At 42.3% G+C, this 22313-nt stretch overlaps 1 protein-coding gene across 2 annotated transcripts in view; it reads right to left on the bottom strand.

Moving 5' to 3' along the window:
- The window catches only part of epb41l5 (erythrocyte membrane protein band 4.1 like 5), a 62540-nt gene that overhangs the window by 19413 nt on the left and 20814 nt on the right, over nt 1-22313 (bottom strand). For both annotated transcript variants that reach the window (XM_080456589.1, XM_080456590.1), the window contains exons 8-16: nt 20154-20274; nt 18098-18185; nt 17263-17351; nt 17029-17116; nt 13945-14114; nt 11609-11712; nt 10796-10814; nt 9611-9656; nt 8983-9101 (exon numbers count right to left, since the gene is read on the bottom strand). In XM_080456589.1, coding sequence (XP_080312715.1) covers nt 8983-9101; nt 9611-9656; nt 10796-10814; nt 11609-11712; nt 13945-14114; nt 17029-17116; nt 17263-17351; nt 18098-18185; nt 20154-20274 — 844 coding nt within the window. The remainder of the gene's footprint in view (nt 1-8982; nt 9102-9610; nt 9657-10795; nt 10815-11608; nt 11713-13944; nt 14115-17028; nt 17117-17262; nt 17352-18097; nt 18186-20153; nt 20275-22313) is intronic.

Here is a 22313-nt window from a genome sequence, read left to right as displayed (position 1 = left end):
AGTTATTTGATTAGTAATTCTAACCGTTTTGGCAATTGTAATCCCTTACACCAGTCGTTACTTGGGAAAGTAATGTTACAGTAATATATTACTTTAATGCCCAACACTGTACACTGCCCCCCTCAACCAGCACTGTACCACTGTAGCTGTGTCAAAGTCAAAAACATACATAGCATATTGGAGAATAGATAACATCGAGTTAAAGCAAATCCATTTAGATCCATGCATATTAGTCATTGTTTGTTCATTAACTCACGAGTTCCGATTTTTTTCCAGGTCCATGAAATGTAGAAAAAAACATAAAATCATTTTCTAATGAAATTTATTTAGCTTAATGTGTAAAGCAGCAATATTATTAAATATTATTAAAAAAAGAAACAATAAAATATATTGGACGAAATACAAAAGAAAGGGAGAAATACACTTATCCAAATCCTTCAACATGTACATACAGTACAGTATGTGAGCTATTGTTCCTTCCTTCCACAGAGCTGAGAGTGGATGTCAATTCCAATGTGTTACATTGACACCACCTCAACCCTGAATACTCAGTTTCACCATGTCAGCAGAGGAGAGTGAGTGTGTGTGTGTGTGTGTGTGTGTGTGTGTGTGTGTGTGTGTGTGTGTGTGTGTGTGTGTGTGTGTGTGTGTGTGTGTGTGTGTGTGTGTGTGTGTGTGTGTGTGTGTGTGTGTGTGTGTGTGTGTAGGTAAGGCATGGGGAGAGAGAGAGAGAAGTTTGAGTATGAGCGTAAGAGTGTGTGTAAGCGAGAGAAGCAGTTTCAGTAATAGGGGGTCCAAGGGACAGAGGGTAGAAAGGAATAGGTAGAAAATACAAGATGTTTAAACTTTTTGTTTTTCCACAAATTAACGCCCTACTTGATCATCCTACAGCATCACACAAAAGCGTCAAAAGTTTGCGCGCGTTTCGTGCTTGCGGATTAGATACTTTTGCCGATTTTTTATTTGAATCCTGAAAAGCAAGAGTTTCGGAGATATGAGTTTTTTTCCACCCGACAGAGACGACATACTGTAAGTCGTAGAAAGGAATAGGTAGAAAATACAAAGATAGGAAAATAGATGAGGTGGGAAACTTCCCTCCCAACTACAGTAACTTGTGCCATAAGCATGCCCCCACCATTTCAAATGCTCTACTTTGCTCTACTTTTCAAGTGATGCTTGTATGTCGGCTATTTTCGAAGCACAACAAAGTATGAATTAGACATAAGTGTACAAAGTGCTCGAACATCCAGCATGTCAATCTCAACCCAAACACACACTTGCAACCAGAGGAGCGGACTCGGCGGAGGCATCAGTAGGATTTTATCAATACAGATACCACGACCAAATACTGTTTATTGATACTCTTACTGATACTCTTCTCCATAATTAATTTGGGGAGAAGGAACACATGTTGTGAACAGAATGAAGAACATAAAAACCTTTCAAGGTGGTGGTCTCAACCTTTTCAGGCTGCGACCGTCCCAAAATAATCATATTTGAACTGGGGACCCCCCAAAATAATCATATTTGAACTGGGGACCCCCCAAAATAGTCATATTTGAACTGGGGACCCCCCAAAACACATACAGTATATCAAATTCATTTTAACCACTTTATCCATTTATACATTGGCTATTAAAAAATAGCAGATATGTAGAATTGTAGATTTTTTTTTTAAATATCAAAAATGTTTGGACAATAAATCTTCTCTTTTGGGGGTCCATACATCGCGGCCAAATATATATTAATTTGGGGGTTGGCACGAAGGTTTCAGAACCCCTACCTTACGGGGTAATTTGGTTACATTTGTTTGTGTGTGTGTGTGTGTGTGTGTGTGTGTGTGTGTGTGTGTGTGTGTGTGTGTGTGTGTGTGTGTGTGTGTGTGTGTGTGTGTGGAGGGGCGGTGCAGCGACCTAGACAGGGCGTCGCTCACTTGCATTCTGCAAGGGGGCCAAAAGAACCTTTTATTTTTTTTCTCCTTTCTTTACTCCATCTACAGAGGAGCTGCAGTTAGGATGATGCCCCTGTTTATCTGAGGCAAGGGGTTTATCTGTCCACAACTCAAGTCCGCCGGGTGGAAACAAACAGCCACTAGGTGGTGAGACAGCTGGTGGGGGTGAGACAGGTGTGTGAGGTGGTCCTGTGGGAAGGGGGGAGTCCATCTCCAGGGGAGCCAGGGAGCTGTATGTATGGTGATGGTGGGACATGGAGGGGTGGAGGAGGATGGAGGAGGACACCTGAAGATGAAGAGGAGGACCAGGCTGGGTGGAGAGACCAGGGTTTTTGTTTAATTACCTAAAACTACAATAAATAAATAAACTTTTAGTTGAATGAAATGAAAATGAAAAATTGGCTTTACAAAAAAAGAAAATGTCCTTAGATTTTAGTCTTTGTCAAAAATCTCAAAGTAGCAAAAATAGCCGATCTACAATCTCACAATGCGTTGCAGCGACGTGTTGTGAGCTTGTAGATATTTTAGCTATTTTTCTTTTTTTCACCTTGTTCAATCTTGCCTGTGGCTAATCCATATTATCCAATCCATATTATATCCATTATATATATATATATATCCAATATCCATATTCCAAAAATGTACACTAAACTAGCAAACCCGCTTTAAAAAAAACGTATCTAAACTAAACTGAAATTGCTAAGGAAAAGTCAAAACAAAATAAATACTAATAAAAAATGCAAAACTATAATGACCTTGGGAAAGGCATAGAGCAGGCTGAGTGACAAAGCGAGGGGGGGGGGGTAAAAAGAGAGAGAGATAGTGAGATAGAGAGAGAATGTGAATGTAGATGACAAGCAGACTGTATGGATGTTAAGGGCATTGGGTTGTTAAGTAGCAGAGATGTTTTGGTTGAGAGGAGTGCTGGGTTATGAAGGAGGAAAAAGGAGGAAGAGGAGACACTGTGGTCCCAGAGAAGTGGGACCACAAAGAATACCCGATGTCAGCTCTACGGGCGGGCATCTAGCTTTGCTTCAACTTTTATCTCCATTGAGCACCTGGTTGATCTCTCTCTCTCTCTCTCTCTGCAATATTTGAGCCGTGGTTAGCCCCGTTAGACACTACAATGGTAATTGGGAGACTGAGCATGCCACTTAGAATACAGTAAATACACTGTACACACAGTGTCAAGTGTTGTGAGATGAATACTTGACTTAAAACGAACAGAAATTGGATCTCTCCAGAGCATCTGTGACCCAATTCTGACCTCCAGGCAGATGTCTTGGCTGTCTTCTGGGCATTGTGAAATCTTTGTTTAGAGACTGAACGCAGTGGAGTCCCAGACGGAAGCTTTTAACCCGCCCTGACAGCTCTGCTTGCTGAGTCTGACAGGAGACCAACGGGCTTTGGAGCCTACTGTACATTTCCCCCAATGCTACTGTAACACAGCAGGGGAGCCTGTTCAACTTTTTAACAACCTTTTAACCCCGGATCTACCACTGGTTAACAGCGGTAATTTTAGATTTTGTACTCAGCTGTCTCGTGCTTTCAAAGAGATCACATTCATAAATAAGTGAGGCATCTAGTCTGATTACAGATACCGTATGTTAGATGTATATTCGACACAGAGGGCTGGAGTAGTTGACAGAAACACGCAAGAGGCATGGGTCACAAAGAGGGCAGCGGCAGATGCATAGATGTGAAATGAGATAACGGCTGACATACGGCACCAGAGATGTTAATATGGCCAGAGGGCACCCAGGGGCAGATTGGCATCGAAAATGGCAACCCAGGAAAATCCAGCACAAGGCAATTATAAATCACATGATGTAGGAAGACGCCAAGACGGCCACATTATTCAGGGGAAGGAGAGGGGTGAGGGGCCTCGTGAAAAAATCAAAGTGTGGGGTTTGGAACAAGGGGAGGGAGAGGAAGAGAGTGGGGGAGTCACCATAGCCCGGTTCATTGGAATTCTTAACCATTCAATTGAATGGGTTAACTCTGTGATCTTTTACAACCAACAAAAGAGACTTAACACAAACGTCGACATTATCTTAGGCCAAATCTTACACCAGGACCCACAAATTATTGATATACCGAGCAAATATCCTTTCCTTGGATAGGACAGGAACACCGGGGAAAACCCAATTCATCAAGAGTGTTTTCTCCTCCTTTATTTCCTCTGAACTGAGGCTGAAGGTAAAGTATCGCTTGGGGGCTGTGATAATATAAACAGGACCTCAGAAATGGCCAGGCTGTAAACTACACCTCCCTCTCTGCTGATAAAGCCACACACAGGAACTCACACAAGCCTTATCAGTGTTGGTAAACACACTGTTTCTTATCGGTGGAGGAGAGCCGACCAAAAAGCTCTACAGCAGAGTGTCTCTAGAACTATGAATCATTTTGATTTTGTTTTAGTCATTTAGTCTTTCGATTAAAATTCCATGTAGTTTGAGTCACATTTTAGTCATCTGAAATGTTTTAGTTTTAGTCTAGTTTTAGCTGACTAAATATCATCGTCGTAATGCCTGATTTATAATTAGCTGTGTGCCGAAAATAGCTGCAATGCGTTGTGAGCTTGTAGATCAGCTATTTTCGGACACCCGTGCGCAACCAAGCATAAAATTACTTGTTTTAGTTCTACTGGATCTCTTCTACACTAGTCCCTCCCTAAATAACCTTTTAGTCTAGTTTTTATTTGTTGACGACATTTTTCGCCTTGAGTTTTAGTCGACAAAATTCTAACTGATCAGGACTCAACGGTTTGTGAGCCTACACAGTATGTGGTGAGTTTCCAGAAAGCCAAAGTACTGCAGGGTTTTTAACAGGCATGGCTCTTACACTGGTGCCTGTTCTCCACACTAAGACCTCACAACCCCATCCCAAAAGATTGCCTGTTCCACTGCGTGAAATTAGAACAGCATTACAGGATATCGTTGCTGTCAGGCAGAAACCGTGGCACACTGCAAGCTTGTACATCTGCTATTTTTGAATATTTTTGAAAAACCTTGAAAGTGTTTGAAAAATCTTGAAAGTGTTTGAAAAATCTTGAAAGTGTTTGAAAAATCTTGAAAGTGTTTGAAAAATCTTTTTCAGATGTGGGTCCACAGCCAAATATATATATCGATTTGGGAGTCCTTGACACGAAAAAGTTTGAGAACTACTGATTTAAAAGGCATTTGTAGAATCGGCCTCAGGTCTTAATGGGTTACGGTGCCTCTAGGCTCCTAAAATAGAAAGAAAAAGCTACTTTTTAACATGCATGTTATCATTCTGTGTGTTCCGTTTGGTGCTGCTGGGCAATTACATATTTATTAAGGGTCTTAAAGTCCTGTTTCACAGCACTGACCAGCAATCCTCTTATTGCAAGTGACTGGAAATTGGAAACAAACCCTCTTTTTTTCCAAGAAGCTCAACAAATCTGGTCTGCAAATAAGAATGGTTGCTTTACGCTGGCACACAAAATACAAGGAGAATGCAGACAAATTAAGCGTATAAACGGCCTGAGTCACCCTTAAGATAAAAAATAATAGAGAGTTGGGGGGGGGATTTGTGAGTCAGTGGAAACTCTGAAACATTTAAGCTGCTGACAATATACTGACAGTATTTACAGTCTGTAGATTTCTTATCTAATGTATTTATTTTCAGAAAAGTGTGTGTGTGTGTTGAGGGTGGGGGGGGGGGGGGTGATTCAAAAGAGCAGTCAGAGGTGGTTTACGATTAGCAGAGAGCACAAATGAATTTCATTGCAAAAAGGCTGAGGCAGAAAGACACCCCGGACACCAAAGTACACACCAGAGAACAACACACCCAAAAGCCATCACCACCACATCACTTCCAGATTCATGACATCACTTCCTGCATTGATTCGGTTGGCATGTCATGCGGATCAATCATGAGAGACAGCGAGCGAATCACAGGAGGTTTTCAACGGTAGGAGACTGTACCACAACCAGAGACATAAAAAAGCCTGCTCATCAAGCACTGTAAGCTGATTGGTTGAAATAAAAAGGGAAAAAAAGAACTGCGGTGCCGGCGAGGCTGATTGGAGGACTGTACATACCTGGCCTGCCTCCAGACGAGGCCCGTTTTGGCCTCAGAACCTCGCATTACTGGAACACATAGGAGTACACACAGCAGGTTTATAATGGAGGTATGTGCATAAGCACACACATTTGCGCGCACACCCTGGTACAGCAACACGCACACAAAGCAACAAAATGCTTTCACAAGCACTCACCATCTCAAATATACATAATATTCACAATGTACAAAATGAATTGGATATCGGTGCGAGCGCTCATGCATGCACGGACGCACACATACACTGTATGCCATACTGAAACAAAAGCTTTATAATGGAAGATGTAGGACAAGGATATTCAAGTCCCAGCTTCATCCACACAGAAGCAGAGCAGACATTATGCTTACTCTGAACATCGCTCAGAGGCAAACTATTCTTGTTTTTAATATCTGAAGCAGTTGTAGAAAGAGAGTCCCTCCACAATCCAGTAATCCATGGGGGATAGAGAGAAGAGATTACGAATGAGAGAAAAGAGAAGTGGGGAAGAAACCGGCCGAGGGAAAGAGAAGAAATGTGTAGATACTTGGGAGAAGAGTAGACAAGTACCCAGGACTTCCTTTTAGCCCAAATGTTTTACTGTACTTCCATGTTTGACTAATAAAGTATTCAAAGAGAAGAGAAGAGAAGAGAAGAGAAGAGAAGAGAAGAGAAGAGAAGAGAAGAGAAGAGAAGAGAAGAGAAGAGAAGAGAAGAGAAGAGAAGAGGTTATGCAACGCGCTGTGAGCTTGTAGATCTGCTATTTTCGCTAGATATATAAACCCAGAACAGGGATACTAGGGTTCAAGTGGTTAAGAAGTGAGATTGACCCAGAGGGATTGCTGGTCCTTGTCAACCCATTAAAACCTACGTTTTCTTTTTTTCAGAAAACAGTGGTTCTCAAAAATAGCAGATCTACAAGCTCACAGCGTGTCACTTTGCGCAGCGCTGCGAGCTTGTACATCTGCCATTTTAGAATTCTTTGGAAAAATCTCAAAAATATTGGGAAAATGTTGTATAATTTTGCAATTATCTTTAACACAAATCTTCTCTTCTGTGGGTCCCTGGCACAAAACATTTCCAGATGGGGGTCTGCTGTCAAATTTATATCAATTTGGGGGTCCTTGGCACAAAAAAGTTTGAGAACCACTGATTTAGAAGGCATTCATTTCCGGAGAAACACTTGGGTGTCTGTCTGTTTGTCTGTCTGTCCTCTCTTTGCATTTCTTTCTCTCTGTGTGCAGTGTCATCCGTGTGTCAGTCTGTATGTCTGATGAATGTCAAAGCTGACAGACAGACAGATAGACAGACGTGCAAGCCATCACATTCTGGGAAAATGTCAACTGTCCAAAACAAGCGTCTAATATAAACACATCACAATAATAGACACACAAGCAAGCACACACAAATCAACTACATATTTGCCCCCCCCCCCCCTCCCCTCGCACAGCCCCGGTCCATAGCATGTAAACAAGTGTTACACACACACACACACACACACACACTCTTCCTTCACGAGTACAGTAACAGCAGGAGGTGTAGGAGCAGGAGCAGATAAGCCATGGTAACACTCTTATGGCATTAGTCCATTTAAAACACATCTCGGTCAGCAGCCACGCCCCTTAGCACTGACTGACAACACAAGAGACTCAAGTTGTTCCACCTTGTTTCTTCCCGTTTAGATTTTGAGACAACTTATGTGTAAGACAAGAGGAAAGTTTGGCGCTAGAGGAACAGCCACGTGGGGTTACCAATTATAATTAGGGTTCATCCTTGCCAAGTGCATTAAGCTTCATGGGCAAACTTTGAGAAATGAGATAAGCAGAATTTGAGAATGTGTGTGTGCGCAAGTAGAAATGTTGGCTGAAGTGTGCCACTATAAGGAAAGTCCACCAGAATCAGTAGGGGGCCATCTGGGATCTTTGAAGATACGTTATTCGGGACCACAATGGTTCCGGGACCAAGATGAACGAACCGACACAAAAGCGGAACGGTCTCTCGTCTACCAAAAAACACACCCCGCTTCTATGAAGCACGCAGAACTGCCTCTCGCCTACAACAACTGCGGACAATATTTTTGGCTGATAAAGTATCGTTTTTGACCCCGCCGGAGGCGTGCCGTCTCAAGCGAACTTCAGCCACGAGAGGCACCGCCGAGCGAGCTAAAGCGAGCGAGTCGCCATGCCGAATGTTGCGAAGTTCGCTTGAGCCGACTCGGCGCCATCCGAGTTTATGTACGGATAGGTAAATCATGGTTTGGCGAGAGCGTTTGCCCCAACTGCCACTCAAAGTGGCTACTGGCCAATCACAGCGAGTCCTTGCACAAGTGGTATAGGCTTTGGGATGACGTGACACAGCCACCTTTAGAGCCCATGGATGAAAGTAAAAATAAAACCTAACGAATAAAAATGTTTGTAAGACCAAGTCCTAACGTGCGATTTGTGAAACAGTATGAAAAGGAGCCCCCCCCCCCCCCCCCACCACACACACTAGCGCTGTTTCCTCAACAATTAACACAATATGTAAAATGATGATGTTTAAGTAATATTGTTCCTGCTGTTCTACATACTGTCAACCAGGTGAAGAAATCACAGATTGAGGCTTTAACCTTAGCTTTTATATGAAATATCCGAGAGCATTAGGGTTTTATGGAAGATGCTTCTGCACATATTGCTACTTTGACCACTTCAAATACTAAAATCTTAAAATAATAACTGAAAATAGTCTATATACAAGCTCTCAATGCGTCTGCGACACATTGAGAGCTTGTATATAGGTCATTTTCACTGTGCAACATGCTTCCATAGAAGACATGTTGGCTTCTATGGAATCCAAATGACTGATATCAGTCGTGGCGACTGAGAACTTGAATCCATGACTGCCCTGCCGCTAGCAGGGTTTAAAAATCATGTGTGTATTATGCCAAAACGAACCGACTCTGAAACAAAACCAGCGCAGCAGCACCCACCTCCTCTTCTCTCCACCTGGACTCCTGGGAAGAGCCTCGATCTCCATTGGTCCACAAGCAGAGGGTGGCACTGGACTGACAACAGGCATGGCGGACCACGCTCCTCTGGGGAAAGGAACCTGAGGAGAAGAGAAACTTTGTGTAAATTCTCTACAGCAGTGGTTCTCAACCAGTGGTCCGGGGACCACCAGTGGTCCTTGAGGGGGTTCCAGGTGGTCCCCAGCTAAATGGAGAGTTGGTAACCAAATGGACCCTTTTTAGATCTTTAACTCTTGAGAGTGTAAAATCAAACGGGTCCATTTGGTTTCACTTTACACTTTCAAGAGTTAAATTATTATTAAACATCTGCATTAATAAATTTACAAGAAGTCTACCCACAATTAGAGAATGTAGAAGAATTGTTATTTTTATCAACGTTTGCCTGTCATCTCTCCTAAAATCGTATCCAACGACAAAATAATATTCTAAGTTTTGGTGTCCGAGAGGCTAAATTTCATCAAATGGTGGTCCGTGACTCAGATGCCGAATAAATAATGGTCCTCGATATGAAAAGTGTTGAAAACCACTGCTCTACAGAGTTGAGAAGCACTGATCCAGGCTCTTCTGAGCTGGAAGTCTGGTCCCTTACCCTGCTCTCTTTGCTGGGGTTGACGCCATTGTTGTGTGACAGGGGCCTGGGGGCAAGGAGAAGGACATTCATATTTTATCAAAAATGACAAATCACAATGAGGGGGACAGAGAAAGTCTGCTGATGATTTGTGTTATTACCACTATATCAAATTATACTGACTTAATATAAACTAATAAAAACATATTTAAAACATCGTTTGTATTAAGTTGTTTTTTAGTCAGCACATGCATTCCATAGGGCTGGACCACACATGGACAAATTATATCATAAACTTTGGGCGTTGTTCCCCTTGAGTAAAAGATGAACTGCCGGTATTTCTGAAATAATTAAACTAATCAAGGTGTTTTTAGTTATAGAGGCAATTCTAATGTATTAAGGCATATAAGGCTTATTAGCCAGGGATCTTTAAAAAAAAAATATTCTCAATAATTCGATTAATCGAAAAGATAAATCGATAGAATACTCACTAAATAATGGATAGTCGCAGCCCTACTGCCAATGTATTAACCATTAAGGACTCAAACAGCCCCCAGGCTTGTTACAGGGGAAGGCTGTGCAATCAGAGGTGATTGAATATCCCTGGAATGCTTCCCATTCATCTTTTCAATGGGTTGACTCAACTGATCCCAAGAGAGCCTTTAACTACAGTATGAATTACATCACCATCATTAGCCCACACGTAACCCTGGTAACAACAGACTACCTTAGTAACAAGATTATAGCTGGGTCTTATGATCAGACTGGATGACTGTGTGTGTGTGTGTGTGTGTGTGTGTGTGTGTGTGTGTGTGTGTGTGTGTGTGTGTGTGTGTGTGTGTGTGTGTGTGTGTGTGTGTGTGTGTGTGTGTGTGTGTGCTAGAGATTTGAATAAGATGCATCGTGAAATGTCTTGCACTTATATCTCTGATTGTCAAACATGGTACAGTAACTCAATTGGTCCTTTATCACACACACACACACACACACCCCCACACCCTGTGTTAGAGGGCAGTCAATTGCTGTGTCTTGTTTTAATGGCTTGTCTCTTCTTTTGGCCATGTACGCGATTACTCTCTAAAGATTAAGCTCACTTAATGAATTTATACTGGAATCATTTTGGACAGTCAAATGATTATTCACGATCAGAATAATTTAAACAGTGAATGTTCCCATAACACTGTGTTCAGATAGCAGTGTACTCACTCGTAGGGTTTGTGTGGACCTGCAAAAACACAGAGAGAGAACAAACAGTGAGTGTGTATAGCACAGATAAGCACTACTAGAGCCTGCTCATAAAATAATGATAAGATAGGAAATCCTGTGATTATATGAAGTGCCTGTTTCCATTCTGTATATCGTCTCTGTCAGGTGGAAACCTCATATGTCCAAAACTGTTATTTTTCAGGATTCACATTCACTAACATCAAAAGTAGCAGATCGACAAGTTTCGAGCTTGTGGATCTGCAACTTTTGATGCTTTTGTGTGACACTGTAGTACGATCAAGTAGGGTATTAAGTCAGTAAAGTCACGAAAAAACCCCACAAAAAGTTAAAATATGGAGATACTGTAAGAGGGTTCTGCCCGACAGCGACGATATGTGTCCATAAGGAGTGTGTGAGCATTTTGAGCATTCTTAAGCATTTGAACTCCAGCATCCATATTCTGGGGGAGAATATTAAGACAAAAAAGTGCCGATATACAAGCTTAAAACGTGTCGCAAGTCCGCAACGCATTGTGAGCTTGTAGAACGCCTATGTTTGGCAAAGAGGTTTTGGTGTAGACGGAAAAAGCGGTCAAAGCACAGAGCCAACTCGGGTCTAGCCTGGAAACCAGACGAATCTGCCAGTGCAAAAAAATAAAAAATGCCCTCGGCAGATTTGGTCTGGCCCCGCTTGGTTGCGATTCGATTTCCCTGCCCCCGAAGTTGTGGGGGCACCAATCAGGGCAGAGTAGTAGCAAATATGGGGCGGGTTTATCACCAGATAAATGCAGGTTACCATGCATGTTCAGCTCACCTCTCTGCATTGTTCTTCTGGAATAGCGTCGACTGGGCCGCCTCTCGAAGGAGGCTGAACGCCGCGCTTTGTTGGCCTTGGTGGTCTGGTATTCCGTCTTTCCACTGCACACACACACACACACACAGTTTTCATAGTTAGAGGACATTAATTAATCCCCTCTCTGACCTTAACGTTACTGGAGAGAATTCTAATAATAATAATAATTATTAATTAACTCTTTGACTGCCAGAGTATTTTCATAAAGTACTCCCCCAGTGCCAGCAATTTTCGTGTTTTTTATTTTTATATTTTGTCATTTTTCATGAAAATATATTATCAGAGTGCTTTTTTTAAAGACGGCGCACAAATCCGCCACTAGAGAGCAGCACATGACAGCTTGATCAGCTCTTTGAGCCACTCGCACCTCACACACACTTTTAAACAGTGCTATACATCAAAACGGATGTATATCACTGTCAGATTGTCCGATCGGCCAAAATTACGATGTGATACACGACGGCGATGACTGATCGTCACCCAGACCATAGATTATAGAAGAGAACCTGTCCGTTCGTTTGTTATATCGTGTGAAAAAACGTTTGTTTACCTATCCTGGACGAAAATGACCGGGGGAAAAAAATCAAAAAACGGAACGGAACCCAGGTCATGAAACCGGATGCAGATGTGGGTGAAGTAAGTGGAACTCGAAAATAACATTGAATATTAAGCAGCATAGCGCGATCAGAGATTAAACAATGAACGCGCGTCCAGCGCGTCAAACGCGTCGACGGCCAACTGGACAAAGTAGCAATTGACGCGTTATCGCGTCAAGGGCAGTCAAAGAGTTAACATCCAAAGCAGAACCTATCTACTAACTAACTTTACATCGCTCTGTATAAGAATGTCAGTCGATGCATAAAATGTGAAAATGTAGAAGACAGGAATGACACCTTTAATCCATTAAAACCGGGAACGCATCTGTGTAACCACTTAAACCATTATTTATACTTTGGCTATTCAACAATAGCAGATATACAAGCTCATAGCGCAGCACCAAGTGCCGTGCTACGAGCTTGTAGATCTGCAATTTCTTTTTTTTTTATCATGAAAATGTGTGCAAATCTTTGAAGCGAACATTTGTAACTCAAATCTTTGCTTCTGGGGGTCCCTGGAACAAAATATTTTGAGATGGGGGTCCACAACCATATCATATCAAACATATCATTTTGGTGGTCCTTGACATGAAAAGGTTTGAGAACCAATGATATCATAGCAACATACGGTTTTCAGAAAACTGTTAGCATTTAGAAGACGTTCGTAGATGCGTTCCGGGATTGAATGGGTTAATGAATGAGCCTTTCTTCCGTCATTGAATGTGAGGACAGCAATTCTAACTGACTGCAGTGCAGAAGGCTCAGTACAATCTCACCCAGTACTTGTGCACAGAGCGGGTCTAGCGCATGTACAGTATCGCTGGACGTGACCAAACAGGCAGTGCAGGCATGGCCCCTAGTGAACTCCATGTCCATCCAAGCGATAACCTCTCAGAAACAACAAACCCTACAACCCCACAGTTAAACCAACAGCACAGAGAGAGACGGAGAGAGAGAGGCAGGCTGCCACTGCTTATCCAACTGGCTAATGTTTAAACACACACACTGTACTGCTGCAGTATGTTTGACAATGTAGAGTTTTAGTCCTGATAATATATAAACTACTGTGAGTGGATTTGTGTCTGCAGAAGACCAGCACACGCCAAATGGGTATGCCATGTTCGAGGAAGATCTGCCTTGCATGTGTGTGCATTTGACAGAAAACTGCATCAAAATGCAACGGGAGTGGAATTTCTCTACTATGTCGTCTGACTTTATATGCACGTGTAGGAGTCTGGACATCGCCCATGTACAGTGTTTGTATCTGAGGCTCATTTGAATCCAGTCGCCAATAAGCTCTTCTAAACTCCTCCCCGCCTGAACCCCTAACTCAGTGGTTCTCAACCTTTTCAGGCCGCGCCCTCCAAAATAATCATATTTTAACTGGGGACCCCCCACCCTGACAAGGCCTTGGAATTGTATGAGTTGAGGCAATACATTTTGTTTGACTCGGTTCCACAGATGCAAATTGTGAAAATAGCCGATCTATACATGCTCACAGCGTAGAGTGTAGATCAGCTATTTTAATTATTTTTGCCTCTTTCTTCGTACTGTATGTTGGCTTGTTTACTGTTTAAGTGAGATAACAATGTTGCACATTAAGCAAATCATCTGGTGACCCCCCCCCCCCCCAAAAAAAAAAGAAGGTTGAGAATCACTGCGGCCTAACTTTGGCATATAATAAGTATGTGCGTGCATTACCTGTATCTGAATCGTGACCCCATGCGAATGAAGCCGGACCGGGCGGAGTTCTTCTGCACCGGTCCCCTCAGCCTGAAGAACGCATGGTGCTCCACAGCACACTTCCAGAGGTGCTTGCAGGCCTTGGGGTGGTCCATCCTGAAGACAAACGTGTGCTCCTGCTCTTTACCCTGGAGGAGAGATGGGAGGGTAGGGTGTGAACGTGGAATATACTGTAGGGTGCAAAATATTCATCTCAAGTGCCATTTAACGCTTTCATCCATAGGGCCTTACATGTACAATATACAGTCAGTGTGTATATCGTCGCTGTCGGGCAGAAACCCGTTTTTCTTTGTAAATTAACCCCCTACAGCGTCACACAAAAAGTAGCAAAAGTAGCAAATCCACAAGCGACGCATTTTGAGCTTGTAGATCTGCCATTTTTTTATTTGAATCCTAAAAAGGTAACCCGTTCAGGTTCCCCACCCGACAGAGACGATTATGTTTGGGGTGAGCATCCTTCTGAATGGCAAACGTCTCTCACACACAATTACTGAATATTCTGCGTTCATTGATTAACACAGGATCAAGTGAGAATACATTTCACAGTAAACTTTCACTAAAATGTTAAAATACATTTCACAAAAAAATATTAATAAATAATCACAAAAATATAGCTTTTTGTAGACTTGTTTAGATAGATGCCAACTACATAGTTAGCTATAATTAGAGTCTTGGAGTAGAGAAACCATGCTATGTTTTGGAGGTGAAGGGATACGTGGGGGTTATGGATGATGGCTGTGCCGCAGTGAGTGCAGGTGCAGCTCATTAATCTGATTTTCACATGGTGGTCTGGATGAAAGCCTGCAAGGGGTCCTCAGCCTGGTAGAAACCTACTGGCTGACTGGAACCCATCCAACATGCACATTCCCACCTCTTCCAATTGTTCTTTTCTTTACTTTCTCAGGTAACTCACTGAGAGTGTTCTCACTTTTTGTTTAACATGGTCTCCTGGTATGGGAACCTCTCAGTTAGAGATAGGAATAGCCCAGGTAGTCAACCAGGCTAGTAAGATCATTGGAGACAAACAATTGCCACTTCAGAACCTAATAATTATACAACCGCTCCATAACCAAAAAGGCAATTCAGGTTTACAATGACTCTACCCACCCTCTTCACCCTTCATTTCAGCCTTTACCATCAGGCAGGAGGCTTAGAATACTATCAACTAAAAAAAGAAGGGTTACGAGAATGTGTTTGAGCCATCTGCAGTGGATATTTTAAATAAGAACATTTAAAAATAACCCTACCACTCAATCCCAACAGCCCATGATCACTGTTGCTGTAATGGGAATGCATTTTATATTGTATTTTATTGCATGTGCGTATTTTATGTATTAGTTGTGTTTTTATTGGTTGTTTACTGGATGCCAGTGTGCCAGAGGCAAATTTCCATTTCAAGTTCAATTTAATGGACAATAAAGTTTTCTTTATCTTCTTTATCTTTATGCCACCATCATGCGAATGTTCCCTTTCGTTGCACTCTTGTGCACACGCACACACACACACACACACACACGTGACTGCCATTCCAGGGGTAAAAGTCTGCATTCCAAGCAGCCACCTGTCACTGTGGGTGAGCAGCAAGCCACTGCACCTTGAATGAGATTTCATAAGACGTTTAACATGACTACAATATCCCTCAGTTCCATCCATTACAACAGAGAACTCAATCAGTAGCACAGCAGCAGCATAATGTCAGCTTAACGTTTCAATATACAAAATAACTCTACTCTGATTGGTGGATTTTCATTCAACTTTAGTGACAACGAACAGTAGACTGCCCTGAAGAGATGATTAACTCCTGGGTTGAAAAAGTCCAACGTCAAGGTCAAACTTTTTAAATCTGTCATAACTCAGTAATGGAGAGACAAAGAAAAGGAAACGCTAACTGAACGTCGGGTGGAAAACTCATACGTCCAAAACTGTTACTTTTCAGGATTCAAATTCAAAAGCATCAAAAGTAGCAGATCTACAAGCCCAAAACGCGTTGCTTCGCGCCGCGTTGTGTGTGTAGGAGAGCTGCGCATACCAGACATGCCTGAGGGAGTAGGCTACTTTATTACCTCGGCCTTAACCTCACACACAGCCCTCCTGGATGTACACACACACACACAAGTGTGGAACGTCTCACACACACACACACACACACACAAGTCACATACAGTGTGTGGACGCTAGGTATGTAATCAGGAAAACAGTAATCGTTCAAAATCCAGAAATGTGACTTTAACTTACAGAAAATATGCACACAGTTACACCCACACACACGCGCACACACACACGCGCCCCTGGGTACAATACTCTCACTCGTCCCGTTTGGCTTTCATTTGTAAAACAAAGCCCTTTTATTAGGACTGAGAGCCCTATGCAGCTACAGTATGAAGCTATGTGGACAGAAACCCAAGAGGAGGCGATACCATCTGACACAAACACACCGGGATAGAAAGACCATGTATGAAGTTTCTTATCACATTCCTCATCACGTCACACCGGCTAGGACTGCCCTCCAATACACTGCTGTCAAATAGATTTAATACTAATGCTATGCAGTGATGATGAAACAGGTTACAGTACGTTCTTCATTATTATAGCCGACTCATTTTGTACTTGAACGTAAGAACGGGAAGGAGATGTTCCAACGAGATGTGGACACGTTTTTAAACTTGATCTGCGCAAAATAACCAAGAGACGAGATCTGCGCAAAATAACCAACAGACGAGAACATTCAGTGTGTTCTTTCCTTATCTACACCAGTTAAAAAAGCAGAAGACAAACTGTTCCAGGCTGTATTACAGTGCATGCATGCCTTGTGTCCGAGGGGGGGGGTGTGTGTGTGTGTGTGTGTGAGAGAGAGTGTGAGTGTGAGTGTGAGTGGGGGTGTGTGTGTGTGTGTGTGTGTGTGTGTGTGTGTGTGTGTGTGTGTGTGTGTGTGTGTGTGTGTGTGTGTGTGTGTGTGTGTGTGTGTGTGTGTGTGTGTGTGTGTGTGTGTGTGTGTGTGTGTGTGTGTGTGTGTGTGTGTGTGAGTGAGTGAGTATGTTTTACCTGTTCATCATCCTTTACTTGTTCATCATCCTCCACCACCACCAGGGTCAGCTTGCTCTTCTTAAAGTCCAGACGGGTAATCTTCGGCCTGGGATAAAACAATATACTTTTTTTTTAAAAAGACATAAATGCAGTGCATACACCAGTACAGGTGCAGTAGTAGAACACACATCCTTACACATGTTTACACAAGCACTCACATGCAATGAAAAGTGAATGCATGAGCACACATACCAAAAAAAGAGTCCTATCTTGGTCTCTCCTTCAAACACCAGAACACCAGTGGGGGTCAGACCCAGACTGTACTCATTACCATCTCTGGCCTGTGGAGATGAGCGAGAGACAGAGAGATAGAGAGAGAGAGACAGAAACAGAGAAAGAGAGAGAGAGAGAACGTATTCATGTTTTCCTCCACATCCAGAGGACTTCCTGTCTTTCATCAGCAGCACTTAACTACTTCCCGTTTGACTTTCAAGCTTTGATGTTAGAGGGGAGTATGTGTGCACGTGTGTGTGTCTACTGCAGTGTTTATCAACCCTGGCAACGGCCACACATTTTTGTGCCGGGAGTACTGCTACGGTGTTCCGCGCCGTTTTAAGAAGGTGTGAAGAAAAAAAATCTACAATTTTTTTTTTTGAAAAATATTTTCGCTCACGCTTTAGGATTATTACGGTCATTTCCGGGTCGCGCGGCCCAATTATTAGTTACGTGAATGTTTGGGCTGGGATGCTTTCCAGCAGGGGCGTCGATATATAACCGGAAAACTCGTCCCCCATTTATTTTCGCGGACCAGCGGTTCTTGTATTCCTGTGTTTGTTTTACTTTAAGGTTAGAAATAAGTTTACGGTTAGCCATATTATTAGTTTTACTGATATATGATTATATATATATATATATATATATATATATATATATATACCGTATATCTAGGTGTGCCCTGGGATCTTTTGGCTATGCCAGGTGTGCCTTGGCACAAAAAAGGTTGTGCTAAAAAGGTTGGTCTACTGTACATAATGGTAATCATTAGTAGATCAGTGGGTACACTGGAGTGAGTGTATGTGTGTGTTACCTTAACCATGTGCATGTCTACCCCATACATCTCCAGCCACTTGGCCTTGTTCAGGTAGTTAATCTCTGCCTGGGCTGGCATCTGACCTCTGGAGGGAGAGAAGGAGAGAAGGAGAGGGAGGGAGGCAGAGAGAGAGAGCGAGAGAGCGAGAGAGCAACAGAGAGACAGGCAAAGAGACAGACAGACAGAGAGTGACAAAGGCAGAGAGAGAACAATTGAAGAAAACATACAATGATCACAAACTAAGTTACACTTCAGTCAATTATGGCATGTTTACCAGATACAAATGCAACAAACACGTATGATGATGTAATACGTTCAGGATAATGCCTGATGAAGCCAAACTCCATGATGACCTACACATACTGTAAGTGTGAGGCATGATAAATATCCCCCCCTTCTCTGGGAAGTGTGTCATCACAGAGGGTACAGAGAAATAGGTTACCAACCCGACAGATTTATCACCCAAATCATCCTCTGGGCTTACCTTTTATCTCTACTGAAAAAGACAAGGTTGTGTCAGTCTGCTCTCTAGGCAGTATGATGAAGGTCTGAGACCAGTTTACTGCAGTGCAACACCCAGTAGTAACTGGTCTGCACTGGTCTGAGGCCATTTCACCGCAGTACAACACCCAGTGCTTAATGTTTTTCATCTAATAACAAAACATTGAAACATGACAGTATTCGTTTCATGACTAATTTTATCCAATTGGGAGAGAGAACCCCACAAAGATAATTTATTCGCTACAATGCTATTTAAAACTAAAAAAAAAAAAAAAAAATAGGCTATGCGTATATATTTTATGTGTTCCTTCCAGTTCCAGTTGTCTGCTTATTTGTTGTCGCATCTCTCTCTTCCAATATCACTTGTTTATCCTCCAACCTGTATCAGTTCTCTCCTGATTGAATGAAACTGGTATCCTGACGTGAAAACGTATTTTCTATTTACTAAAGAGCTAGAGAGTCGGGGAGACCTCTGTTACTGAACAAACACTCTATAGTCTATAGCAATGATTATTATCGGAATATGGAGCTATTCAACATTCATTTAACACTGAGGACTGACTGCATATCATGAGAAGCTTTGTAAACCCGGGTCTGTGGCCTATCAGCTCCATGTGTTTTGCATTTGCAGAGACCTAGAGAGTTGATTTATCAGATACAACATTCCTTGGTGGATCCAGCGTAGAGTTCAAGTTCAGTAGGCCAGATTAGGGTGGAGGCACACTGCACCCTTTTGCCTGATGCTTGGGTATGAGATCTTGTGTGGTTACTGTGTATGTAACCAAACACATACACTTATATATAAAATAATAACAATATTCAGTGTAACAATAAACAGACATTCTATGGCTTAACCACTTAAACCATACATCGTCTCTGTCGGGTAGAAACCTCATATGTCCAAAAATGTTACTTTTCAGGATTGAAATTCAAAACGTGTCGCTTTGCGCCATGTTTCGATCTTAGATCTGCTACTTTTGATGCTTTTGTGTGACGCTGTAGTATGATCAAGTAGGGCATTAATTACAAAAAAAAAACACAAAAAGAAGTATGAATATGGAGATAGGAGGTTTCTGCCCAACAGCGGAATATACTAGGTCTGTTAAATGTTTCCTTCTACTCCAAATCTCTTAGCTGAAAATAGCCAAGCCGATCTACAAGACAATGTAGAAGCTTGTAGCTCTCAGAATGTTCACCAATTTTCTTAGAATCTTCCCATATTATGACATGCCCAGTATAAGAATGGTAGGGTTCAAGTTAAATAAATGTATACACGGTACATTACACGTAATGCAGCCTGCATGGATAAAAGCAAAATAACACTTCATGACTGAAACTTTTTGTATGGCCAAGTCCTAATGTGTGATTTGTGAAACAGTGTGAAAGTAGCCTACAAGCCCTACAAGCTCTACAAGCTCGCTTGTAGATCGGCTACTTTCGCTGCGCAACATGCTTCCATAGAAGACATGCTGGTTTCTATGGAATCCAAATGACTGAAATCAGCCGTGGCGACTGAGAACTTTAATCCATGAGCCTGTGTGGAGCAGTTTACCTGCAGTCTTTCCATGTGTTGTATATGGCCAGCTCCATGTCCTCCGTCTGGCCGGGGATGAAGCGGAACTCTGACACCAGGTCCAGACCATGTTCTGCTGGGTCACAGTCACCCAGCTCAGCTGAAAACACACACAAATATGACAAAACATTCAGACTGATGACCACAAGTGTGCATGTGTGAACACAGACACAGACAAAATGCAAGAAAGCCAGACAGAGCTATGCAGACAGAGTGTGTGTGTGTGTGTGCGTGCGTGCGTGCGTGCGTGCGTGCGTGCGTGCGTGCGCTGCGTGCGTGCGTGCGTGCGTGCGTGCGTGCGTGCGTGCGTGCGTGCGTGCGGTAATCATACTAATACAGTTTAGGGCAGTGGTTCCCAAACTTTTTAGCTCAAGACCCATAAGTCCAAGCCCAACAAATTCGACGTTTGCCTGGGACCAAAACTAGTGAAAACATCGCCTCGATCTGCTATTTTCACTACTTTTATTGTTTTATTTATGCAAATTATTTTATTTTATTTATGAAATCCTTTAGAAAAATGTTTTTGAATTGTTTTTAATTGATGAAAAGGATCATATAGAAAGTCAAAAAATCCCCTCACATCGGGTCTTAAACCTTGACTCAATACATGGAGCGAGATCACAATTCCTTTTTAAACTCAATACCATCCCTAAAATATAAGCCTTAGTATTTTGGTCGTGCGAGAAAATACGGACATTCTGGGACAGGGTTCTTTGGATTTTGGAGGAAGCTATGGGTTATAAGATCATTTGTGATCCCCGGATTGTATATCTCGGAGTGACACCAAAGGACATAAGAGGACATATACCTGTTCAAAATCTTGACACTTGACACTGGTGGCTAAAAAAAAAAGCCATCACAAGAAGCAGGCTGAAAACAGATCCTCCTAGAGAGGAACACTTGTTGGATATTATAGAAGAAATAAGTCTCATGGAAAAAAAGAGTTATATGAAAAAAACCTTGGGAAAATGGTATTTGTATAAGAGTAAATAGTGTCCCTTGTATATATATATATATTTTGTTACTTCCATTTTGAATGTATGTTGTGTTTTAGCTGTATTTGCTGCCTGAAAAATAAGTTTAAAAAAATAAAAATAAATAAAAAACAGGTCTCTGCCTCCAATGAGCTTGACACCCCTCATCTGCATTTTATAGCAGTGAAAAGATAACCTTGTCCTGCCATCTCCCTGAATAAGGGCAGCTGGGGGCTAATGGCCTTTCTCTGTCTGGACTAGAGAGGCCAGCTGTGTTATCTGGACAACACAATAAACTGGAAATAATGGAGCACGAGACGCTAGCGGAAAAAAGCAAACAACAAAAAAATAAAACAGGGGTCCCCAATTATAATGAATAGAATGCATCCAAAATAACAAAACCTGTGATGGATAAAATGGTACAATCCCATCTCCAGGGCTTTTATGGTGGGAGGGTTAAGGACAGAAGGAGAACCAGATAAGCTTTAGGGTTGCCATTTTTCTATTTTTATATCCATTCTACTGTAGTGTTAGTGCGTAGCTACAAAGCTACAAGCTGAGGCTCTGTAGAGCAGGGGTTCCCAAAGTTGGGGTCGCGGGAGACTGACGGTGGGGTCGCGAAATTATTTTGGGTCATTAAAAAACCTAAAATGATTACAAATAGTACATTTTTACCATTTTAATACATTTTAAATGCGCACCGAACGTGCAAGTTTATGTGCATAAATTACCTCCAGGTTTGGGTGGGGTCGCGAGTCAATGGCCCCCTTATTTTGGGGTCGCGGGCTGAAAAGTTTGGGAACCCATGCTGTAGAGCACTGGTTCTCAAACTTTTTTGTGTCAAATTGACATGTATTTGGCCGCGGATCCCTATCTGAAAATGTTTTGTGCCAAGGAACCCCAGAACAGAAGATGTATGTTAACGAGCTTATAGAGCTGCCATTTTTGAATAGCCAACGAACGTTTAAATGGATAAATCGGTTAAAATGATTGTGATGCTACATTAACTACTTTAGCTGGGGACCCTCTGGGACCCTCTGAACCCCCCCCCCGAGGAGCACTTTGAGAACCAATGGGCTAAATATGTTCTATAAATAATGAAGAGAGGAATTGGTGTAGCGTCAGCACTAATCATTTATTCTATCCATAGAGTTCATACTGTATG

Source organism: Gymnoscopelus braueri (genome assembly GCF_963280865.1).
Source record: "Gymnoscopelus braueri genome assembly, chromosome: 18".
Classification (NCBI taxonomy): Eukaryota; Metazoa; Chordata; class Actinopteri; order Myctophiformes; family Myctophidae; genus Gymnoscopelus; species Gymnoscopelus braueri.
Note: the sequence above shows the minus strand (reverse complement) of the source record. Positions and strands in the feature narration are given on the sequence as shown.